This window comes from Panthera pardus, unplaced genomic scaffold (assembly GCF_024362965.1).
Source record: "Panthera pardus isolate Hobbes unplaced genomic scaffold, ASM2436296v1 HiC_scaffold_17, whole genome shotgun sequence".
Taxonomy (NCBI): Eukaryota; Metazoa; Chordata; class Mammalia; order Carnivora; family Felidae; genus Panthera; species Panthera pardus.
The window spans coordinates 27,223,461-27,248,043 of NW_026526732.1; the positions used below are offsets into that span (position 1 = coordinate 27,223,461).

Here is a 24,583-nt window from a genome sequence, read left to right on the forward strand (position 1 = left end):
CAGGCGCCCCTGAAACAGTTTTAAAGCTGCAATCTAATAAGACCATGACATTAAAGGGGTTGTATTTTCTTTTCAATATTACCTTCTAATAATAATATACCTATTGAGGGATTTGTTATGAACAAAAGGTAGTGATTTTTGTAATGGACAAATTCCATCAATATCTACAGATAATATGAATTTATTTTAGAGAAGAAAAAATATATGTAATATATATGTATCTCTTCAGATATACTTTCTAGGTATGTACCAGATTGTCAACAGTGACCTTGTCTGTGTTATGGAACTGGAAGGGGCCTCTTCAGTTATGAAATGCCATGGAAAAAGAAACCTGGTTCTTGTGGTAGTATTCTGTAAACATAAGATATTTACACAAATTATTTTGATAGGTTTTTTAGATAAGAAAATTGTTCCACATAGATTTTTTTTAATGCATTTGAATTTTTATTCTACAACACAAGCAACATAAATACAATATCTTTTAAAATATTTTCTCTTTAGAATTTTCATTTTCACCTCCGATAAAATGTACACAAAATACACTTGCAAGCTTGCTTACAGGGACCTGATAAACAATGAACAGACAGATTCTATCAAATCAAACAGTTTATCAACATATAAAGGAGGGTAGTCTCGTGTGTGTGTGTGTGTGTGTGTGTGTGTGTGTCTTTTAATAAATATGACCAAACTGACTAAATAAGAAGGCAAAATAAAAACTGTACTTCTAGACAAGTCCTTTGGAGTAAACAAAATGCTTCAAGGCTCCTGGTGAATGGGATTGCGAGGATGAATTCTGCATTTTATAGATAAAATGGTACACTGACTCAAATCATTATGGCTATACCAAGCTTCATTTGTTTATAATTTTTAATGAAAACAAGTCGATTCTTTGGCATAATATAAGAAGGGATAAAAGAACCCTTACCACCCACTGGCTTTATTTAGAGTGGGAAATGATAACAGGGAAACTGTTTATAATGTAATTTATTTTATTTCTCTTAGAAAAGCAGGAAAATAATCTCGAATAATAGTCTTTTGGCATGATTAGGGCAATAAATGTCTTCTTCTTGGCCACCCCCACCCACCCATTGAAAACAAATTAACAAGCAAAAATAACTGAAAGCAGCCTTTCCCTCTGGGCACCTGCTCCTGCCCCTATCATGCCATACCTGGATATCCTATCACATGGCTTCAACTGAAGTGAAACCCACAATCCTTGCAATCAAAAGCACTAATCCTTGTCCATTTTTTGCCTATTCAGCAGGGAACCGATTTTTATTATAGAGAACCACTTCCAACAAAATACAGATGGAAGAACTTCCATGGGAGGAATGCAAAGTAGCCTGCACATGACCATGAGGTAGCCCTGGATGACTGTTGTGGCTGGTAATGTCAGGGCTTGAGATTCCCTAGCTTGAAGAGAAAACATTTTGTGTGGTAGTTCAAAAGGTTGGCTTTTAGCTTCCCCCCCCCACCCCCGCTCCCTTTTTTGGCACCAGTTGGTAAAATAAGTTGGAACTAAATTATTCCTAGAGATTAATATTTTAAATTTAATTTGAAAACCAATGACTATTAAAAGAACTAAATGCACACAGAGTTTCCAAAACAGATTATGGAAAACAAACGTGAACTGAAACAATCATTTCCATCCACAGAGGCAAGAACTTGACTCCTTAATACCATCAACCCTTTGATATGCTTTCTGATCTCACTAACTCTCGTAAATGTAGTCATTTCTATTCATACAACAATCTAAAGTAATTTAAATGATGTCAGCGTATTTAAGCAGAAGGCTTTAGAGAATATGAAATCAATAAGAATGATATAATTAATATAATTTATACATGGATGATAATTTTAAGGTACTTAATTTTTTTCTCTTGAATTATTCCCTGATTATTCTTTTTTTGGTGGAAAAAAGAATTTCCAAAGTGAACTAATCAGACGAAGTGTTAAGAAACATAGGCCCCACCTATATTTAAGTTAACATAATTTCACTGTAGTCCCAAAGCCTGCTGATGCCCGTGAACATTTCTCCCATCACTGGAAGATGAGATAATGAATACGGTCTCCACTGTGCAGGTATGAACACAAACACACTTACCAAAAAGTCCTTCAAACAGGCACATGTACTGCTCAAAAGGGAGTTGTTCAGTTTGCAAATTTCCATGAAGCCACTTGGTAGACTCTTCACAGGTACATAAGAATTAAAATATTAATTTACACCAGACAGTTAAGAAGAAGGTACATCTAACGGTGTAATACCATTTTGAAGTGTTGATATTTGGGTGACTAATGAGAGAGAGAAACCTACTGGCAAGCAAGCAACGACTCAAAACTTCTGGAAGCCAGGAGCCAAAGTTGTGATGGAGTTGAGATGGAAATGTCTCATTAAAGCTGTAATGACAGAAGAAACTCAAACACTACATATTTAAATTTAAAATCACCTCAGTACAAGTCAAAGGGTCAACATGATACAAATGATCATCCATAACCAGTGTTTCTAAATACAAAGACGAGAAGCTTACACAGAATTCACTGTTTCATTGAACTTATACATTCATTGTCTTCTAGCTTGTAAAAAAAAAAAAAAACACCTAATTGTTGGCATAATAAACCTAGAAACTGGGAAGATTGAGTAGGAATGCTGTAGAGAATCCAATCCCAAGGTGTCTGCCCAAGATTCAGTTCGATGTTTCAATAGAGCTTGATAAGTCAGGCTGATCTCATAGGCAGTGGTTGGAAATTTTTTCAAGCCAGTTCTCAAAATGTGGTCCCCAGACCAGCAGCACTGACCTCACCTGGGTACTTATTAGAAATGGAAATTTCCAGACCTACTGAATCTGAAACCGTGGGCATAGGCCCAACGACCTGCGTTTTAACAAGCCCTCCAGGTGATCCTGATGTGTGCCAAAGTTTGAGAACCACCTAAGAGCAAAGTCAAAAGATACTAGACGACGACCACTGAAAACTTTAGGATAGGAACTAATAATACGCAGCAATTCTTGGTGGTTGACAAGCTGGAAGGACCATACCTGGATGGGATGCACCAGTAGCTGACTGTAATTTTGTTACTAAGATGGTCAGCCAGTCTCTCCTCCCTGGAACCCCCACGCATTATTACACAAAGATACAGGGGAAAGGTTTTATATGATGCCAGTGGTATTGTATTGCATTTTCCTCAACTAGTAAGAGGTGCCATTGTTTATAAGGAAATTGAATCTTGTTCTCAACTGAGTTTCTCATAAATTATCCCCCGGGATAATTTTTTTTTTTTTTGGTCTGTTTTCCCTGAAGCAATGATTGTATTTTGGAAATCTAAATGGTGTTCTAGTCCAAAACTCTGTATTAAAATTTTAGTTACTTCCACATCAAATATAAACATTATAAGCAGAGGAAGAGGATCTCCTAAAAGGAGAGAGACAATTTTCTAGATTGTTCCACTATGAATGAACATAGTTTTTTTTTTTTTTTTGATGAAGCATAATTATGAGTTCTTTACTGATTTCATTAAATCTTGCCCCATAACAAGCTCATATTTCCAATAAAAAGTGCTTAAAAAGAGTATCTTGCTTTTTCTAAGGCCACACTAAATGTCACCAGGATCACCTAAGTGGTACCCATGCATATCCAAGTTCTGTCACCCGCTTAATGTCATATGTTGGGTTTTCCTTACGTCTGTTTCCTTGTCTGCAGAGTATGTAGAAATATTGAGGCATATGGCACGTGGTGGATATTGACCTGATGCCCTCAGTACCTGGATCTTTAAACAATCTTGTCCTACCTGTCGCTTCCTTTTCAGAGAGTGCAGTGGAAAACTGGTTGGAACTGATTCTGCATATTCTCAAACTTTGATGATGACTTTTACTACCATCTACTTCCCAGGGAAGCAAGTAGAGAGGCACTGTTGGCTACAGGGCACTTGATTCTGAGTGATTAAACGGCAATTGAGAAAAGTTTACCAGTCGTGCGTGTCCTTCCGGACACAGACTGCCATGCACACCTGCAGAACGGCTGGCCCCAAATAGTAATATTCCATCACTTCCGGCTAATTTGGCAAGTTTTCTAAATTACCACTGAGGGTCTGCTTTAAGACTAAAGTTCAGACCTTATTTTATTTTCAAACACCCCAAAAACATTATATTATGTATGATCTTTCTATGAACGAACACGTTTTTAAAACCCTATTTGAAAAAATCCTCCTAGGATTGCAGATATGGGACATCAATTAAATACTTTCAACTCATTTTCACTGTTTGATTCCTGGCAACACTCATGTATTCACTCTGTGTCCTGAGAGCATTGTATTGTAGACAGAGCATGGCCTTTGAATTCAGGAACACCTCTTTTGCAACCAACGTTGCCATTTACTGGTGATCTTGGGCAAATATCTTAACCTCTCTGGGTCTGTGTCCTCATCTGAAAAAAATGAGGAAAACAAAACCTGTTTGACAAGGTTATCGTGAGAGCTAAAGGGTGATGTAGGTTCAGGTCTACGGTCACAGTGGCATTCAACAAATGTCACCTCCTCCCTGTCGTCTGTAACCTCTTGCGATTGTTACCGGCTCCAAACTCAGGTCTTCACTCTGCTTAGTCTGATAGGGCGGACACAGATGGATTTTCTTTTCTGAGAAAGAAAACCTTCCTGCAGAAGCAGCCCTGTGATGTATTTGGGGAAAGTCAGGGATCTCTGTCATATAATTGCATTACGTTCTTACAGTGAAGGCTACTTGATGGTCTCAACGGGCTCTGTATAAACCTTGAAACAACAAGAACTAAAAGCCTGGTGACACTGTACCAAGAAGTTTCCATTTAGAGGTGCTTTTGAATTATGTTAATATTCTGTCATGTTTGTTTGAAAATAATTTAGTCTGAGCCATTATATATGTTAGCATCTGCCTTGGTCATTACATAGCGTAAAGACGGTAGAAAGTGCCCTAGTTGTATATTGATGGAGGAGGCTAGAAAATAATCATAAGGGGAGAGATGGCAACATGGTGTAAAGAGGCAGCCTAAGCATTTTTAAAAGCTAATCAGGAGAGGCAAGAGCTAGGCGAGACGCTGGCCCTCCATCAAACCTATGTCCTCATGGCAAGGAGAAATCTGATGATGCGTGTGGTCTACTTGGCTGTCAGGAATTCCTAAACACTTTGAAATTCTCTAGGTATTTTCATGATGCACACTTTACCAAAATATTAGAAAAAGAGAGTACGTCTCAGTCGTAGGGTAACACACTTTTGGCAGTAAATACAGGCAACTGAAAGTGACGTGCAAAATCTTATTCTGCTTAGATCAGTAAATATATGGTCATGACTGTTTTCGCCACAAAGGCTGTCTTGACCTTGGTCTTTCAGAGACCTTGGGAGAGATGGAGTGAAGGAAGAGAGGGAGAGAGGCAGAAACCCAGACACTGGAAGTGTGTGAGGGGCCAAACAGGGAAGGGACCACTCGTCTACCGAGGGTCCCTAATTATTTCCCTTTCCTCTCCACTCCTGGAGAAGACGGACGTCATTGTGACCTGAAGTCCTATTTGTTAGAGATTATTTGTCTCCGGCGATGTCCTCTTGACAACAGCAAATACCTCTGGGAAGTATCAAGGTGAGCTGAGACCAATATGGGCCTCGGGGTAGGCTATAGAATAGATGATGGGAAAGGGCTAAAACCCTCTTACAAAATTGTGGGTAAAGAGCTATGCACGTTTTCTCACTTTTTCATTCTTCGAACCTATAATGAGTCATAGTCTCAGAGCAGTGTTTGCACACAGTACGTGGGAAATTTATTTTCATAAACTAGCCTTGGATCTCATGAGAGAGAGTCTATGGGAGAATGAATTCTGATTTCCAAACAACTAACATATTCTGGGATGTGACATTCTAAATTGAGACTGGCTTTGAATTTTTATGCTATATAAAAAGTTGCTACGTGTAAACATGTTATAATCATGGATTTGACACTCTGCTTCTCTGAAGCTTCCTCCCTACCCCACCCCATGGCCCTCACCCCCACCAAGTTAATTTTGTAGTCCTCATGGGTTCACAAAGGGGAAGTAAACCTCAGAGAAGCAGTATATCATGGTGGTTCTGTTTCTTTTTGTGGTAATTGTGAAAACAAAGGAAAAGTATCTGACTTTCCATTCTACTTCCAAAACATAAAAAGTTTAAAAGTATAGAATACTCCTAAATACATTGCTGTTCCAACAATTCACTGCTTAAGATCAAATAGTTGATCTGTGTTTACACTTGAAGTGTTGTCTAATGAGTAAAACCTGAAGGCAAAGAGAGGGTTTTGTGGAACTGGAAAAATGCCTTCTGGATTTTGCTGTGATCTCTGGATGGCATACGAAATGATGGGGTTCTTTGAGATTGCCTAAATAAGTCAGGGAACTCTGTCTTCCTTGAGAAATATGTAAATATCTACAAGGTTAAGATGAGGTTTACAAATACTAGCACTGAGCAAAGTTGTTGGTTTGAAATCCTTACTTCTGTACTGAAGAGTTGCTGTTTTATTTTTCAATGACATTCCATTGTGAACACGTTTTTAGGGGCTGGGAAAATGATAATGTATCTTAGCAACGAACTCTACTTTCTAGAATGTACACGAGTGGGCTTGATGAGTTTCAATCATTATAACTGAAGAACTATTAAGTGTACTGTAAATATGATAAAGTTTCCAAATTGATTTCCTAGTGATATCTAAAAGAAATATTCATGTAAAACAACAGCCTGGAAAGACACCAGACATAAGTAAATTTACTTGCCAGAGAGGAGAAGTGTTTGAAATTGAAAAACTTAATTTCCTAAATTTCATTATGTGTCCCCTTCTCCTTTAGTTCTATTTTCTTCTGAGACCAGAGCTTGTATGCCTGACACCCTCATTTTATGTGATGCTTGTATAATATTTTAAGATTTAAAATGACTTCGTCACAATCTCTTTTCTCACCCCTTCCAGCTGTCTCCCTACCCCACACTTCCTGCCCCGTTCCCTGAGAAGTCTGCTCACTGGATGGAGAACTGAGTCCTTTCCTCCGAAGGTGCGGATACAAAATGAGTTGCGTTTTAACGTTTTGTTTCCTTAAAAACCCAAGGTTCTGCCCTATGTTCAGATAACTGTGGAGCATAGAAATGTCTGTGCAACAAAAAACTAAGGCACCATTTTTTCTTTCCCTTTCCTGTTTTGCCTTGGGAGCAAAAGCAAAGACTAATGGGAAGCCAGGGTGGCTGGTCAGTCTGTCTCTTGGCAACATCTGTGTCAGCCAATCTGTGTGTCAAAGGCTGCCAGCCCGTAGACTTAAAACCCTGCCAGGACAGCATTTTCTTCCTTTAGAAATAGGGAAATAAAGGCACAAACGTACCTTAGAAGAAGTTGGTGAATACCAACTGGAAAATCTTGACAGTTTGGGACGACTTTGAAATGTTCTGGGGTATTTTACAAAGGAAGCCATCCCTTTCTTGATTGTGACCCCCAAGAATGTTTTTCCAGCTGCTAATCAGCCCATAATCATAATAGAAAATCTTCCTCCAGTGAATGTCTTTACTAGATGCCTGAGTGCTTACACATCAGCTTGACTTACCAGCAGATATTTCCTTAACATTTCCATTAAAAAAAAAAAAATCAAATAGGTCAATGTAGTGTTTTCAAAGGGGTAGTCCTGGAAAGGGATCCTTTTGGGAATAACATCGCAAGCAGAAGCACTGGGAAATAAACATCAAGATTTAGAAACGTATCAAGGAATGGAGACTTTTCTGCAATAATGTGCAAAATCAGAGTATCATTTGTGTCATCCAGATACAAGGTTAGTGTCCAGGTTGGCCCCAGTGTTAGGGAGCGACAGATTGTTCTCTGAGACACTTGTTTTGGTGGGGCTGGTGGTGGGGATAACGCGATCAGTCAGACTGGCAGGCACTCTCTAACCCTTGCTACTGAACTTCCTCAAACTGAGTGGTCTACACGATGATGTCGTAGACCCGGCCCACTCTGCCCAGCCATTCTCTCACGGCCTGGCGCACACGGATGTCGGTCACGTGACAGGTCAGCTGGCTGATGCACGGGAACACTGCAGGCTGGAGAGCCGTGAAGGTCTGGTCTGGAAGGATCTGAATCTGGTTGAGAACTGTTAGCATCATGTTGGTCCATGCCTAAGAGAAAGGATTTAGGGGAATTAGCGGCTTTCTCCTCTGGGTTCAGCTGAACTCTCAGGTGTGGCTAAGCCCTGCCAGTGTGCGAATGAGTTTTCTGTCTTTGGGCTGCAATAAGTCTGTCTTTACTAATTGAATGTAGCGACTAGAAATTGTCATTTTGAGTTCATCCATACAAGGAATAGCAGAAACTCCTCTGACATTAGGAATATCTGATTTTCAGCTTTTGTAGGCTAGAGGCATAACTCGTTTTATTGCAGTTTGCTTTTACTGTGCTTCCCAGATAGTGGGTTTTTTGTTTGTGTTTTCATTTGCTTACTTTGTGTCTCTGTGTCACATTTTGGTAATTCTCACAATGTTTCAAACTTTTGAATTATTATATTTGTTTGGGTGATCCGTGATATTACTATTATAACTGTTTTGGGTGCCATGAATTGTGCCTATATAAGATGGTGAACTTAATTGATAAAACGTGTGTGCTCTGACTGCCCCACTGATCAGCCCTTCGCCCGTCCCTCTCCTTGGGCCTCCCTATTCCCTGAGACCCAACAATATTGAAGTTAGGCCAATGAATAAGCCTACATTGACCTTTAAGCGTTCAAGTGAAAGGAAGAGTCACAGGTCTCTCACTTTCAATCAAAAGCCAGAAATGATCATGCTTAGTGAGGGAGGTGTGTTGGAAGCCGAGACTGGCACAAAAGCCTAGCTTCCAGCCTAAGTTAGCCAAGCTGTGAACGCAAAGGGAAAGTTCCTGAAGGAAATTAAAAGTGTGACTCCAGTGAACACACACATGATAAGAAAGAAAAACAACCTTAGTGCTGACAAGCAGAAAGTTCGAGTGGTCTGGATAGAAGATCAAACCAGCCCCAACATTCCCTTCAGCCAAAGCCTAATCCAGAGCGAGACCCTAACTCTCTTCCATTCTGTGAAGGCTGAGAGCGGTGAGGAAGCTGGAGAAGAAAAGTTTGAAGCTCGCAGAGGTGGGTTCATGGGGTTTAAGGAAAGAAGCCGTTTCCCTAATCGAAAGTATTGACTGGAAGCTGCAGCAAGTTTTCCAGAAGATCTGCTGAGATAAGTGATGAAGGCGGTTACACTAAACAGATTTTCAATGCAGATGAAACAGCCTTCTGTTGGAAAAAGATGCCATCTAGGACTTTCATAGCCAGAGGGAAGTCAGTACCTGGGTTCAAAGGGCCGGCTGACTCTCTAGTTAGGGGCTAATGCAGCTGGTGACTTTAAAGTTAAAGCCACTGCTCATTTACTATTCTCAAAATCCTAGAACCCTTAAGAATTATGCCGTATCTACTCCGTGCTCCATAAATGAAACAGGAAAACCTGGGTGACAGCACATGTTTACCCATGGCTCACTGAATATTTTAAACCTACTATTGAGAACTGCTACTCAGAGAAAAGGATTCCTTTCAAAATATTACTGCCTGTTGACAATGCACCTGGTCACCCACGAGCTCTGACGCAGATGTCCGATGAGATTCACGCTGTTCTCGTGCCTGCTAACACGACAGCCATTCTGCAGTCCATTTCTACTTTCAAGTCATTATTTAAGAAATACATTTCGGGGCGCCTGGGTGGCGCAGTCGGTTAAGCGTCCGACTTCAGCCAGGTCACGATCTCGCGGTCTGTGAGTTTGAGCCCCGCGTCAGGCTCCGGGCTGATGGCTCGGAGCCTGGAGCCTGTTTCCCATTCTGTGTCTCCCTCTCTCTCTGCCCCTCCCCCGTTCATGCTCTGTCTCTCTCTGTCCCAAAAATAAATAAAAAACGTTGAAAAAAAATTAAAAAAAAAAAGAAATACATTTCATAAGGCTCGAGGTGTTACAGTGATTCCTCTGCTGGATCTGGGCAAAGTAGACTGAAGACCTGGAAAGTATTCACTGTTCTAGATACTGTTAACAACATTCATGACTCATGGGAAGAGGTCAGAACATCGACATGAACGGGAGCGTGCAAGAACTTGATTCCAACACTCGTGCAGGACTCTGAGGGGTTCAGGACTCCGTGGAGGAAGTAACTGCGGTGTGGGGGAAACAGCGGAAGAATTAGAAGCAGAGCCGGAAAATGGGCCTGGAATCCCGCCATCTCATGATCGAACTTCAATGGATGAAGGGTTGCTTCTTATGGATGAGCAAAGGAAGTGGTTGCTTGAGATGGAATCTACTCCTGGTGAAGACTATTGAAATGACAACAGAGGATTTAGAAGATTACATACACTCAGTGGATGGAGCAGTGGCAGGGTTTGAGTGGATGGATTCCCATTTTGAAAGCGGTTCTAGTGTGGGTCCAATGCTATCAAACAGCATTGCACGCTACAGAGAAATAATATGTCAAAGAGTCAATGCAGCGACCTTTATTGTCGCCTTATTTTAAGAAAGTGCCACAGCCACCCCAGCCTTCAGCAGCCACCGCCCTGGTGAGTCAGCAGCCACCAACATGGAGGCAAGACCCTCCACCAGCAAAAAGATTATGACGTGTTAAAAACTCAGATGAGTTTTAGCAATGAAGTATTTTTAAAATTAAGGTATATGTATATATATTTTTAGATATAATGCTATTGTACACTTCATAGTATAGTGTGAACATAACTTTTATATGCTCTGGGAGATAAAAAAATTCATCTGACGTGCTTTGATATTTGCTTTATTGCGGTGGTCTGGAGCCAAACCTGCAATATCTCCAAGGTATGCCTGTACCAAAATCTTATTTATTCCTCATATTTTTAAAAACTCTCCTGCCTTCTCATAATGAAGAAACTTTATTTATTTTTGTGAGGAGGAAGAGAGAGAGAGAGAGAGAGAGAAGGGAGGAGAGGGGCAGAGAGGGAGACAGAATCTGAAGCGGGCTCCAGGCTCTGAGCTGTCAGCGCAGAGCCCGATGTGGGGCTCGAGCCCATGAACCGTGAGATCATGACCTGAGCCAAAGTCGGATGCTTAACCAACTGAGTCACCGGGGCGCCCCTTATGAAGACACGTTGAATTATCAGTCTCTATAATGCCTAGAAAACTGGAATAGGACTACCATACATCTCTGTTAGACTAGATTAGCAAAAGTCCAGTCAAAGATGATTTTTGTGGGTTCTAAAGTTTAGTACTATGTTCAAAATACTTTAGAGGAAAAAGAGGCATCTTGCAAGATTCATGCTAAGTCCAAATTTATGTTCGTCCTAAGAATACGGTTATGTGTAGGTTCATAGAATCCTAGGATCGAAGATCTAACTTATGCCTGCAACAGGGGCCCGCAATCTAAGCGCCCAGAGTATTTTGAAAGGGCTCCTGCTCACTCTAGATTCCATTTCTCTTTTCCCATCTCATCAGTTCCTAAACTGAACAAACGCTCCTGCCACCGTTTTCTTCTCAGGCTGGGTTGTTGATGCCCCCACGGGATTACAAACATTAACTATATAAAGGAACAGGAACGCTCAGAGCCCTCTAAGGAATGAGAAGATTTTGGTGCTCGGAAGGGGCTAGCGAAACTTGGGACCAAAACAGTTCATTGGTAGGACCACATAATAATGCGTCCTTTGCCTGTGTCCTGTACATATTTCCTCAGGGCATCTTCAGACACACTCAGGACTCCATGCCAGAGAAGGTATGTTCACTTTAGAAGCCTTAGCTTCATCTCATTTATCCGAGTGAGCTCCAGATTCTCAATAATATCTCTTGGAACCCATAAAACCATCCCTGAAATTATCTAAGAATCAAATTTCAGTTTCACACAGATGGAGTGAGGCAGACAGATGCTGCGTCTCAGGCTCAGGCCGTCCTCTGACTTTGGAGGGAAACGGTCAACTCTCAGAATGCGTATGAGTGTTCTGTAAGGGGGACGTGTCTGCGCTGTCACGGGGGACCCAGCCTCCCTCTTGCGCTGCCAGGCGCGCCTCCCCGCAGCCTGGGGCTGGCAGGAACCCACCTGGATCTGTGCCTCGGCGTCCCTCCCGGACACACTCAGGGAGCTCCCGGTGGAGCCAGAGCGGGGCCTCTTCTCCTGTCGCAGGAGCTCAGGGCCCGCGCTGAAGGAATGCCGCATCTGCCCTTGGTCTACCAAGTGCTGGGGACGCTGAAGCAGCGGGGAGTCCTGGCCCCGCGGACCCAGCGGCTCGCCCTTCTTCTCCGCTTTGCCCTCTTTGGGGAACGTGGGCAGGTTATGCTGCTGTCTCCTCTTTTTGTATTCAGTCATCAACTTGGAAATGGTTTTGTCGGCCGCCATGGTGTAGATTCTGTTCCCCGCGTTCTCCCACCATTCTTTCTTCCGGCTGGGATCCTTCTTCTCCACCTTGGGGCTGGGGGGCGGCAGCACGTCCCCGCTGCCGGCCCGCAGGCTCCCCGGCTCGCCGGCGTGATCCCGCGTCTGGCTCCGGTCGTCCTCCGAAGGCGTGTCTTTCCCCGAGAACCCCCCGGTGGATGGGGTGGAGGACTCCGACTGGAAGGACGGAAGGATGAAGAACGGGTCACTCTTGAAGATGGGAGCCTCCTCCACGCTGTTCTCCAGGTCCAGGTGCATCTGGATGTAGTTGGTGGACAGCTCCATGCACAGCTGGTGCAGCCTCTTGACCAGCCACACCCAGTCCGCGTTGCTGATGGGCTGCACACTTAGCGACGGCATCCGGGCCCTCCACTGCCTCTTCTCCTTGCCTCTCGGGGGGCTCACCTGGGCCGTCTCCTCAAAAATGTCTTCGTCTTCTGAAGAGCACTGCTGGGAGGAGTCCGTGCTCCTCTCGTCGTCCTCGAAAAGGACTTTCTTCACTTGCTCGGCCGTGATGGTTTCTTGGTTGGTGAGGACCGCGCAGACGAGCGCGTGGAAGTAAATGTTAAAACTCATTGCGGACTGGCGGTAGAGGTTGGCGGCGCCTCCGATCCCAGACACCTTCTTCAGCAGGCACTTCAGCCCAGGGCTGGTGTCGAACTCTCTCGCCGTCCTGTACGAGTCCAGCAGCAGGTCGAAGATGACCGCCAAGTTCTGCATGGAGATGTACCTGAGGAAGCCGGCCAGCTTGGCCTCGGGCACCTGGACCGTCTTCTCCTCCCCGGGGGAGGGGCCCTTGACGAACTCTTCTAACAAGATGTCGTACAAGTTCTGGAGCAACACTTGATGCGAGAGCAGGCTCACCACAATTTCCCTGAAAGAAACGCTTCAAACGAAAAGAAAGGGATTGATCAGTAGTCTGCGTTAGGCCGGACGTGAGGTTCGTTAAAGCGATTCGGATGTTGCACGTTTTGGAACGACGCGGGTGAAATGATAAACTTACTTGTAGTTTAATGCCTTCCTTTAAGAAGGGGCATTACGTGGTAACCATTTTCACCATCATTAATGGGATTGCTGATACTTTTTTAAAAACCTAGGAGCTATAATATTAATGTATTATAAAAACTATTAAATACAGGCATTTTATTTCCTTCATAGCTATGAGTCATGAAGTGTCAAACCAGAAAGTAACAATTTCTGGTCAATTCTCTGCATTTTAATCGGCTTTCTCCTCTGCCCTTTGGCTTTTTTTCTCAAACTCCAAGATGGCAGCAATCTCACTGAAGTCTGGCTTTCTAGGGACCGCACTTGCTTACCAGGATTAACTGTTAATGCTCTAGGTGCCTATGTGTAAAAACTCCAGTGCTGCCAACACGTGAGATGAAGAAGAACCAAACATGTGCAGCATGAAGAAAGAGGTACTTTAACTCAAGCTTTGTAAGCCAAATTGAGGAGAGAAAGCAGTATTCACTCAACACACGCAATTCTCTTTTGTGTCCTCTCCCACCAGCATGGCCAGGGGACTCCTTTGCGGGCCCCGAATGCTCTTTTGGGTCCACGGAGATACCCCTCGTGTCAGCTATGTGGGATGGGGCGAATCCTCCCTAGACATCTAGCCAGGCCTCCTGGTTGAGAAGCGGGCACCACCCATCAGTCACGAGGACAACTTCCTCCTCGTCCTTATCAGGGCACAGCCCACATATAAGGAAGCCTTAGAAATGCCCTTTGGTGATGTGGCCTCTTCTGTTTGGTTGCATTCTTATACTAAGAAAACAATTTCAATTCCAGGTACTACCTTCAGCTGAAAATTTTAATTCCCCCACGTGGCTTGTGGTTTCACATTCTTTTCATTGCTCTTAAGAACTCCACGCAAATAGCTTATGCCATTATGTTGCAAACTGATTCCCGTGATAGGATAATTATAGCAAGATGGCAACTCTTATTAATAATGTTTATTTCAAAAATCCAACCATTACGTTAGTATGTCTAGTTATGACCTTGCATGTAAAAATTACTTTTTTTTTTTTGTAACAGAAAGGAACACAAGTGCTTGTGTACATTGAAAGGCTGACCCTGCCCTTTGTGCAGTGGTACACTGTATATGCTCAGCAAAGATGGAATGAATGAGCAGCGAAGAACTGTCACCCTTTCTAACGAGTCACTTAATTGTTTTGGTGGTTAAGCGCACATGACACAAAGTTGCTATTTTGGCCATCTTAAAAAGTACAATTTGGTGGCATTAAGTACGTGCACAATGTTGGGTAACCATCACCGCTATTTCTAGAACTTTTTCATCTCAAACTCAATACTTACTGCACAGTAACTCTCCATTCCCCCTTTTGATAAGTTAGCTAATTAATTTTTAATTTTTTGTCCTCCGCCTGATAATTTATTGAAGGTATAGGAACCCTGAATATGCATTTTTCTGAAGAAGAAGGCTCGAAAAGCCACCAAATTGGTCTAATACTTTGTGTCTACAACTACAGGACACGAACTATAAGGGAAGTCCTGTCACCAATTACTCAAGTCTATACCCTTGTCTGTCGTCTTCACCACACTCTAAAGTCCCTAAGGTCCAGGGCAGTATTTGATTCAGCTGTGTCCCCAGGGCCTGGGAAAATGTCTGGTGAGAGGAGCACTCAGTAAGCATCCAAGACGAACCGAGTAACCAAAACTTATCGGTTCTAGGTGCAGGTGCCTGAACACATCCCTGCCTGGACAAAATGTTCTCCCTGAGAAATGGCTCTGACGCTCCAACCCCAGGGCCCTGGCAGCCTGGACTCCTGAAGCAGGAACCACAACCAGAGGGGTGAGTTTGATCAACCTTCTGAAGGTATAAACACCATAGCCCAGAGGACATGATCTATCACCTTCCCTGAGAACTGGAAAACCCCTCACCAGCAAACACTTAAAAAGAGGGTTGAGGCAAGGCCACGTTTGAATTCTGGAGGATCTTTACCAACCGAGATCCCCCTTTCGATGCTTTAGGATATAAAATGGCTAAGTGTGCGTGTAAAAAGAACAGAAAATCCCTTTTAGGTTCCAGCTGACTGACGTAGCAATAAGAAAACAAAGTGGCAGCAGCAATACTGAGGAGATCAAAATTTCAGAAAGATATCAAAAAAGTGACATAACTGTATAGATATGCAACTCTTAATCATCTTTTAAAAAAGACCCAGAGCAAACCAAAACCCATAGATGATTTTTCAATTTGTCGTACCCAAGCGTTTCAACCTTTTGCTCAGCACATAGCATACCCTTTAAAGGAGGGGACCGTGAAGTGTTCAGATGCCAAGTGCAAAGGAAAGTCCTCCTCCTCGAGTTAATTGCATAACAAGTGGCTGACTTAAGACACGCTAATGTCAGTATCAGCGATAAACAGATTCATGAAGTACTACTTCTTAAAGCTCTCACATTAGGTGGGTTGTGTAAAGTTCAGGGACTATCAGTGCCAAAGCGATTTAAAAACTGCACCCAGATTTCTCTTTATTCAGTTTATAATCTGAATTTGATTTAGGGCTTTTTTTTTTTAAATTTATTTCCATGGGTGATTTCACTATGGACCTCTGAGGATGCACTGGACGGCATATAAATGAACTTTCTTTAGGTCTAACTCCTCTTGCTCTCCGTCCTGTGCTAAGTTAAGGTCTGTGCTAACAGTCAAATCCAAGAATGCAAAGTGGCTCCACCCTTTTGCTATGTCCCTGGGTAGGTGGCCCAGCCGCTCTGAATGTTTCCTCGTGGATGAAACGGGAGTGGAAATACCTAGCCACTGTATTCCACATATAGTGCTCAAACACTTATCATCATTACCATTCCTGTGTCGGAAGTTTAAAAATGGAAATTTCAGTCATGGCTATTCTCCTTCAAGTCTAGGAACAATAGTTTTCAGGCAAAATGATAGCATTTAAAAAAGGCAAGGTTCTTGGGGCAGGGCAGAGATCTTTCTGTCTCCTGACAGCTGTCTTGCTCTTAAGAAGTTGACGTATTTCTCCCTGAAATAATATAAATCATGCCTCACGTTACAATTTTCTTTAAAAAAAAAAAAAAGGGTGTAATATAGTCCTAAAAACACACTGAATTGTGTCCCCCCACCAACACCACTCATATGTTGACGTCTGAACCCACAGTGTGACTGTATTTGGAGATAAGGTCTTGAAAATTAATCAGGTAGACCCTAATCCACTATGACTGGTGTCCTTATAAGAAGAGATTAGGACACAGACATACACAGAAGAAAGACCATGTGAAGACACAGGGAGAAGGCATCCATCCAGAAGCCAAGAAGAGAGGGCTCAGAAGAAACCGACCCTGCCCACACCTTGATCTTGGGCTTCTAGGCCCCAGAACTGTGAGCAAATACAGTTCTGTTATTCTGTTATCTGTTATCTGTTATTCTGTTATCCCAGAACGGGAAATAAACGAGCTCTGCTCGTCCTAAGTTCCCCACATGTTTAGGCTGGTTAGCTGCTTACCTTTTCTTGGTATGTCCATTTGGCTTCTCATCGGGAGGCAGCTCAATAATGAGCTGACAGGACTGAGCGTGGTCGAAGTTGTTTGGAGTCTTTGGTGAGCACTGGGTGTCCAACATAAACACCTGAGAAGACATGCAAAGGTACAGTTCAGAGCCCCATCATCCTCGACCTGACTCCACCAGGGATTAGCTGGGTGGCCCTGGGTAAGTGGCTTATTCTTTCTACTCATTTTCTCACCTATAAAATAAGGTTGATACTGAGGTTTCCTACCTGGTGTGTTTGCTGAGAGAATTAATATGTGTATATTACATACACATAATGTTGGAACAGTAAATATTCAGCAGAAGTTAGCGGCTGACGCTAACACTACTCACTACCTTTATCATGTGACAGTTCATTACACTCCAAACAGCAAGTGCTGCTATTCAAGGTGAATTACGAGCGCGTAAAGAGGGGCGGTGTTTGTGAAAAAAAAAAAAAAAATCTGATTTTGATGTCAGTTATATTCTATCCAACACAGGAATAAGAAATTAATCAGGACCTCCTGTCGGGACTACTAACGTGGACCTGCAATTCTACCAGACGGTGGGAGAAGTGACCAAGAAGATAGCAACTGCTTCCCAGTCCAGACCTCCGTGATCTCATTTCACATGACTTCACAGACCTTCGCTACCTGCCTTTGGAAATAGAAATAGTCTTAAGAAACTTTTCCTTTGTTGACACAATTTAGAAGGGAAAAGTTTCTTATCAGATTCTCTGGGTTCTCTGAAGGGTGGACACAGGAGGCACGTGGGAAACATCTGTATCTAGCGGTGTAATGGTGTCCCGTTAGACAAGTTATCCCATCAGAGGACCACCTTCTTGGCTTCTCTGTTACAGTGCCTTAATGCCGCAGCTGTCCACAACAGCCACGTGGATGTTAGTGGTTCTTTGCTGCAGCCTTATGACCTTTCTTCTGTTCCAGCCTCTGCGGACCGGCCATGGATGCTTCAGAGGGATGTGCTTTCTCCCTTCAGAACAGTACAACTCTCATGTACTGAGATAACACGAGTGTTGATGGCAGATGATGGGAGAAGCGGGAGGGAGGTGGAAGGTGGTCCCACTCTGTGAGGAGTGCTGGGGAAAGCCCTTTAGAAACCAGGCCTAGCCTGGAAACTTCTCAACTGATAATCCCGGTATCCTGGATTATTAATGTACTAAGGGGAGATTTTATTAAGAATTTGAACAGATCTTATAGAGAATGAGAGCCTCTGAATAAAACCCCTAATTCACTTTATTTTTCTAAGTAATTAAACGTATTTATTCAATGATTGAATCTGACATTGCATATACATTTATAAAAATTGCTTAATTTTATTTTTTATTTGAGACAGAGAGTATGTGCGGGGCAGAGGGATAAAGAGAGAGAATCTTAAGCAGGCTCCATACTCAGCGTGGAGCCCGACATGGGGCTTGATTCCGTGACACTGGGATCATGACCTGAGACGAGATCAAGAGTCAGACCCTCAACCTACTGAGCCACCCAGGTGCCCCATAACTGCTTAATATTTCAAACATACCACACACGTATATGCAAAATACCTTCTGTATATGAAGGCATATTCATATATGTCTGTTGCCATTACATAAGACACATTCCCCATAACCACTCACTATTATGAATAGATGTAAATTTAGGAACAGTGCTTAATTACTGCTGGAAGCCCATGCAGGGTTTCTTGGAGGCAGACTGACGTGTTGCTCAAGTGTTTGGGGGCATATCTGCAGCCGGTGCTAATGCGGAAGGCCTTCTGTGATTCAGTAACTCCCTGAGTCAGCAGACATTTACTAAGTGCCTTCTATATGCCCTGCTCTAGGGCCACCAAGGTGAATACACAGAACGTGCTCTCTGCTCCTCGGGAGCTCACAACCAACTTTCGTGAGTTCTCTGACGTCTGCCAGAAGAAAAAGTCATTGGTACATGGGGATCCCCGCATGAGTAAGTGTATTTTTTTTTTTTTAATGTTTATTTATTTTTGAGACAGAGAGAGACAGAGCATGAACGGGGGAGGGTCACAGAGAGAAGGAGACACAGAATCTGAAACAGGCTCCAGGCTCTGAGCTGTCAGCACAGAGCCTGACGCGGGGCTTGAACCCATGAGTAAGTGTATTTTAATTTCACTTCTCAGTGACAGTCAACTGAACTGTGAGTCTGCAAATTATGCAACTTGTAAGTGTGCCATCCTTAGGCACTCGTAGTCTGGCAGTAACATCAATATTTAAGCAAATACGGATAATCTAAGCAGTCCAAGCAAGGCAAGTAGTGTATGAAGTGGAAGTGGCCCGTCAGAAAAAGGACTCTATCTGATCTGGGCACTGGAGGACGCAACAAGCAAGAGACGGTACAGACGATCATAATGCCGTTGACTGGGTTAGTCATTCCTCTTAAAGGGTGGTATGGACCAGGCGCAGAGGAACGACGTGCACGTCCCCAAGGGAGTGGAAAGCAGTGTGGTGATGTGAGACCATCAGGAAGAGGCTTCTAGGATCACAAGCCCTAGTCCCAGCATCTAGCAGCCCCTGGGATCACAAGCCCCAGTCCTTACCTGCTGAGCCATGGCTCGAATGCGCCAGTACTCGGCCTCCGCACTGGGGGAGGAGGAGGGGGCCGCCACCCTCACCTGGCAGCCTTCCCCACTGAAGCTCTCCGTGCCATTGTGGAAGCAGCCCAGCAGATCCTAGGGAGAAACACAGCAGGCGTTCCCTGGGTGCGTCCAGGCCCCGTCCCCGAGCTGACACTGTCCCTGCGTCCGGGACGGAAGCACTGATCCGACAACTTCTCTCTCCCCCTCTGCAGGATTGCGGGTGAGACAGCCTGCTAAGGGGAGGAGGGCAGAATCCGGGTGCCCGACCTGACAGGGGGAGGGGGCAAAGGAAGGCTGGACCCTGCTCGGGCTCCTCCTGCCCGCACTTTACCTTCACCGGCTTGAGCGTGGCGGAGAACGCGTCCTGCAGGGCACAGCACGCGAGCCTCCACATCTCCTCGGTGAACACGGGGCCCGCCGTGACGAGGACATACCTGCCCAGGGAGACAAGGAGATCCTGAATCTGTATGTTTGCCGTCACACGGTGTAAGGACTTACAGACGCGTGCACAGATTTATTCCATAGCTTCCATAGCAGGTCTCACTGCCTCTCATCACTCCCGGCTTCCGCCTGTGACGTTCCATCGTCCTAACACTGTTCCTAAAGCATTTGACTTTAGAAATGTCAATGGGTCCCCAGTGTAAATAGGGCAATGTTTAGGCTTGCATGCAAGACTGTATATATTCTGTGCTAGGTTTTCCATTCTAGCTCCATTTTCCGCCACTCCTCTACAAAGGACAACCGAACTCACCCCCCTCTCCCCCCGCCCCTGTCATTGGTAACTCTGATCTCCGTGCTTATGTTTGTGATGCTCTGCTTGTGAGTCCCCACCGATCAAAAGCTTACCGACCTTGGGGATCTGACCAAGTGTCATTAATACGAAAAGCCCTTGCTGACCACCCTGCTCCCCGGCCCTCCTGTCCCTTCTTGGCATGGAGGATAAGTCTTTACTATTATCATTTTTCATGGGTCTCTCTTTGTTATGTCCTTTAGAAAAGGCTATAAGCCTCTTGAGGGTAGGGATCTTGACTTCTTACCCAGCAGAATACCTCGTACAATGCCTAAGATGATAAATGTTTGCTGATTAAACACGAAATGAGGAATTATTAGCATATATAGGTGTGTGTGTATGTATGTATGTGTATATATATATACACACATACCTATATATGCTAATAATATATATATACACACACACCTATATATGCTAATAATATATATATATACATATATATATATATACACACACACACACATACACACACACACACACACACATCTATATAGTCATTTTTACCTACAGAAAGCAATCTAATTTCCTTGGATTTTATAATAAAAACTCTTAATTTTGTGGAGTGCCAGGGAATCTTTTTCTCACCTAATACAGGAGCAGCCCACCCTGGAGATGGTCTCTGTGGGCTTGGCCACACACGCCACCAGTAACTCAAACAGGTCCTTCAGCATCGTGTTGATCATGCTCTCATACCTGATGTCTACGGGGAAAAGTAAGACCACAATTTCACTCAGTAAAGGAGGGGGTTGAAATGGCATCTGCAGCGAAAGGAGGAAGTCCTATAAACATCTGTGAGAAAAGTAATTTTCTTGGATTTTTTTAAACTCAATTTTAGCTTGTATTATCCATTTCAAGATGAAATATATGTGGTTTGCTTTCATGTGTCGGTGTGCATTCAAAGTTAAGCGTATAATTCACCTACTTTACGAATTTATTACTATTAGGCGGAATATAGCATCTACAGCCTGAAGAGTAGCTAGCAAAAAATTTAAATTCTTAAAAAAACAAAAAAGAGAAAAATGAAACGTATACATTCCTTATTGCTGATAGACTAAATTGAATTCAATGATCTCAGCAAACAAGACCTCTCTTGTCTTACCACTTCTTGAACTTCTCAGTCTGGCACACTATCCCCAGACCAAAAGTGAGACTTCCCCAAGTCATTCTATTTGTCTAATTCAAGGGAATACATCTGCATTCTTTTCCCTCAGAGTCCTTGTGATGCCACAGATTCCATTTTCAGGAGGATCATCAAAGGTTCTGGGCCGTGCAAAAACAATGATCTAGATGAGAACATCTACCCCTAGGGACAGTTATCGCTTACACGTGGAAAAATCCACTGGTTTTCTTTCGCGATTGACGTTCTTTTTTGTGGGGCAAATTGTCCTTCAACTTAGTGCAGCTACCCACTTCTTATCTTTGCTTTTAGACTCTCCCTTGGGGTGACTGTCTCAGCAGATTTTCTAATGTCTCTAACAAGGGAGTCTCTTACCTCACCTCTCCCTTTATAAAGAAAAGAGAAAGGCCTGTAGAATTATTATTTTTTAATGCTTATTTTGAGGTGGGGAGGGGCTGGGAGAGAAGGAGAGAGAGAATCCTGAGCAGGTTCCACACTGTCAGTGCAGAGCTGGATGCGGGGCTCGATCTCATGAACCTTGAGATCGTGACCTGAGCTGAGATCAAGAGTTGGACACTTAACCGACTGAGCCACTTAGGCGCCCCGGCATACAGAATGAAAACTTCTAGAGTTAACAGCGATTTTTCTTCTGTTCTCAAACTTCCAACTCTTCCTATGAAGAACCATGAGCAAGAATGTAGATTTTACAAATGGTGCTCCACTGGTACCACAGCTGACCTATTTCCCTTCAATAGCTGAACTATTTCCTAGTTCCTGCTTCAATATATTATCTACCACATACTTTGAGATCTTTTTCAAAGTGCCAGAGATATGAAGACACTTTACCCCCTACCCTCTTAAACAACTTCTTGCCTATAATTTAGGCCGGTTCTAAAATCTTATCTCCTCCATTTAGCCTCCCCAGATGAAGCAGGAAGATATACACCCGTCACTTTTTTAATGTATTCATTATATACTTGAACTTGCCTCCCCTCTCCTCATGCATACACATACTAGATGGAATTTTATTTTTAGTCACATATGTACTGCAAGTATCAATTTTCATTTTCATCATCTACTACGAGAAGGTTGGCCCTGACCACATAATTCTATTTTCGTCATTTCTGGACAAAAATCATACACTGGGGGGGGGGGGGGGGGGCACCTGGGTGGTTCAGTTGGTTAAGCAACTGTGACTCAGGTCATGATCTCGCGGTTCGTGAGTTCGAGCCCCACATCGGGCTCCGTGCTGACATCTCAGAGCCTGAAGCCTGCTTTGGATTCTGTGTCCCCCTCTCCCTTTGCCCCGCCCTTGCTTGCACTGTCTCTCTCTCTCTCTCTCTCTCTCTCAGTAAATGAATAAACATTAAAGAAATTAAAAAAAATCATACCCTGGTATTTATAAGTACATTTAAATGGTGACGCTTGCCACGAAAAGAAATCCTCAGCATGGACTGCTGTGGCACCATAGATACCTGAGTGTATAAAGCTTTGAATGTGTTCCACCACCAGCTCACAGGACAGGCCAATGGCATGCTTGAAATTAGCAGAAGCCACATCCCAGTACGAATGGTCTTTATGGCTACGACGGAGCCAAAGGGACATCACAGGGAGGAGAAGGTGAACCACCGCATAGATCCCAAACCCGGGTCCTGGAAGAGAAAAGTCAGCATGAGAACTGGGACCGCAGAGCTCTCCTGTAGTGCAAGGGAAGCTCCTGCCATCGCTTGGCATTGCCCGTCTCTTTCCCGGGCATCCCCTACCCTCTGAGAAGCTGCAAGGAAAAAGAACTTCCTCCCGATTGGGGAATATATGGTCTTCGGTGGCATTTTTCTTCTTTGTTTCTGATGATTTTACTTATGGAAGTGACACATGAATAAATTCATAAAAAAAATTCAAACACCAATAAAGCTATAAAGGATCACCTGATTGACTCCAGTCCCCAGATATGTGTGCATGTATCTGTCGGTTTATAAGAAAATACCCTCTAAAGTGTAAGTACATATGTCTACATGAAACACTGAGAAGCACATTAACATGTGTTAGAGACCATTCGTTGTTAGCAAATTTAGGTATTCCTCATTTTGACTGCCACCTTCCATGGTATGTGTATACCCAGCAGTTATTTATCCGGTCCCTTACTGATGGACATTTAAGGTGTTCCTAATTTTTTGCTTTATAAACAATGCTCTAATGAAAATCCTTGTGAAAGTGATGGATTTTTAAAGTCTGATTACAAAAGTAAGGCATCCTATTTTTTCCCCTTTTCCTAATAAACAGAAAACACATGGGAATACAAAGAAGAAAAAAACCTCACCCACAGAGATAATCACATTTTGATGTTTGGCTTCTAGTCTTTTTGAATGTACACGTATATTTATAAATGCATAACATTTCATGAATTTGAGATTGGACTCCGTAGTATATAGATTTTAAATATTCACACTCATTTTAATGTCTGCAGAATATTTATATGCTCTTACTAGAATTCACTTAACCCATGTAGGGTGTTCATAATTTTTTTGCTATTCAATATATTTCACCAAGCATCATTGTCAAAATTAATAGCGAGACAAAATGTATATAGGATTATCAAGTCTTCATCAGTTTATGATAAATATGAAACTCCTCTTACTACTAAGGAATTAACTAGTGGGTTCATTTGTGGTTCTGGTTCTGTTTGTGAAAACCAAAATTTCTAGTTTCTTGGATCTTGGGAAAATTTGCATGTCTAAGCGTACATGCTAAATTTGATTAATTCAAAAGAAGAAATAAATGCCCTCAGGGCCATTCTTTTCCTGTATTACTAAGGTACCAGGTGACCACTAAATGTCTTTTTCTAAATCTAATCACCTCTGACCTTTATACATTTAAGATCTTGCTGTCTTGGGGCACCTGGGTGGCTCAGTTACTTGAACGCCAACTCTTGATTTTGGCTCAGGTCATGATCCCAGGGTTGTGGGATTGAGCCCTGCCTTGGCCTCCGCACTGAGCATGGAGTCTGCTTAAGATTCTCTTTCTTTCTCTGCCCCTTTCTTTCCCCTGCTCATGTGCTATCTCTAAAATAAAAATATCTTGCAGTCTTAATATTGCATCTATATGTATGTATATGTGTGTATATATGTATATGTATTTGTATATATCATGGTTTGTTTATGTCACTGGAGACCCAATGAGTCCCACTGA

The 24,583-nt window shown here is 43.1% G+C and overlaps 1 protein-coding gene across 6 annotated transcripts in view; it reads right to left on the reverse strand.

The window, feature by feature from the left end:
* Positions 1–421: 421 nt before the first annotated feature.
* Positions 422–24,583, reverse strand: part of ARFGEF3 (ARFGEF family member 3) — a 183,739-nt gene continuing 159,577 nt past the window's right edge. For all 6 annotated transcript variants that reach the window (XM_019420456.2, XM_053904438.1, XM_019420455.2 and 3 more), the window contains 7 exons: positions 22,873–23,049; positions 20,866–20,980; positions 19,819–19,921; positions 19,449–19,580; positions 16,864–16,985; positions 12,056–13,274; positions 422–8,135 (listed from right to left, as the gene is read on the reverse strand). In XM_019420456.2, coding sequence (XP_019276001.2) covers positions 7,944–8,135; positions 12,056–13,274; positions 16,864–16,985; positions 19,449–19,580; positions 19,819–19,921; positions 20,866–20,980; positions 22,873–23,049 — 2,060 coding nt within the window. In that variant the 3' untranslated portion in view covers positions 422–7,943. The remainder of the gene's footprint in view (positions 8,136–12,055; positions 13,275–16,863; positions 16,986–19,448; positions 19,581–19,818; positions 19,922–20,865; positions 20,981–22,872; positions 23,050–24,583) is intronic.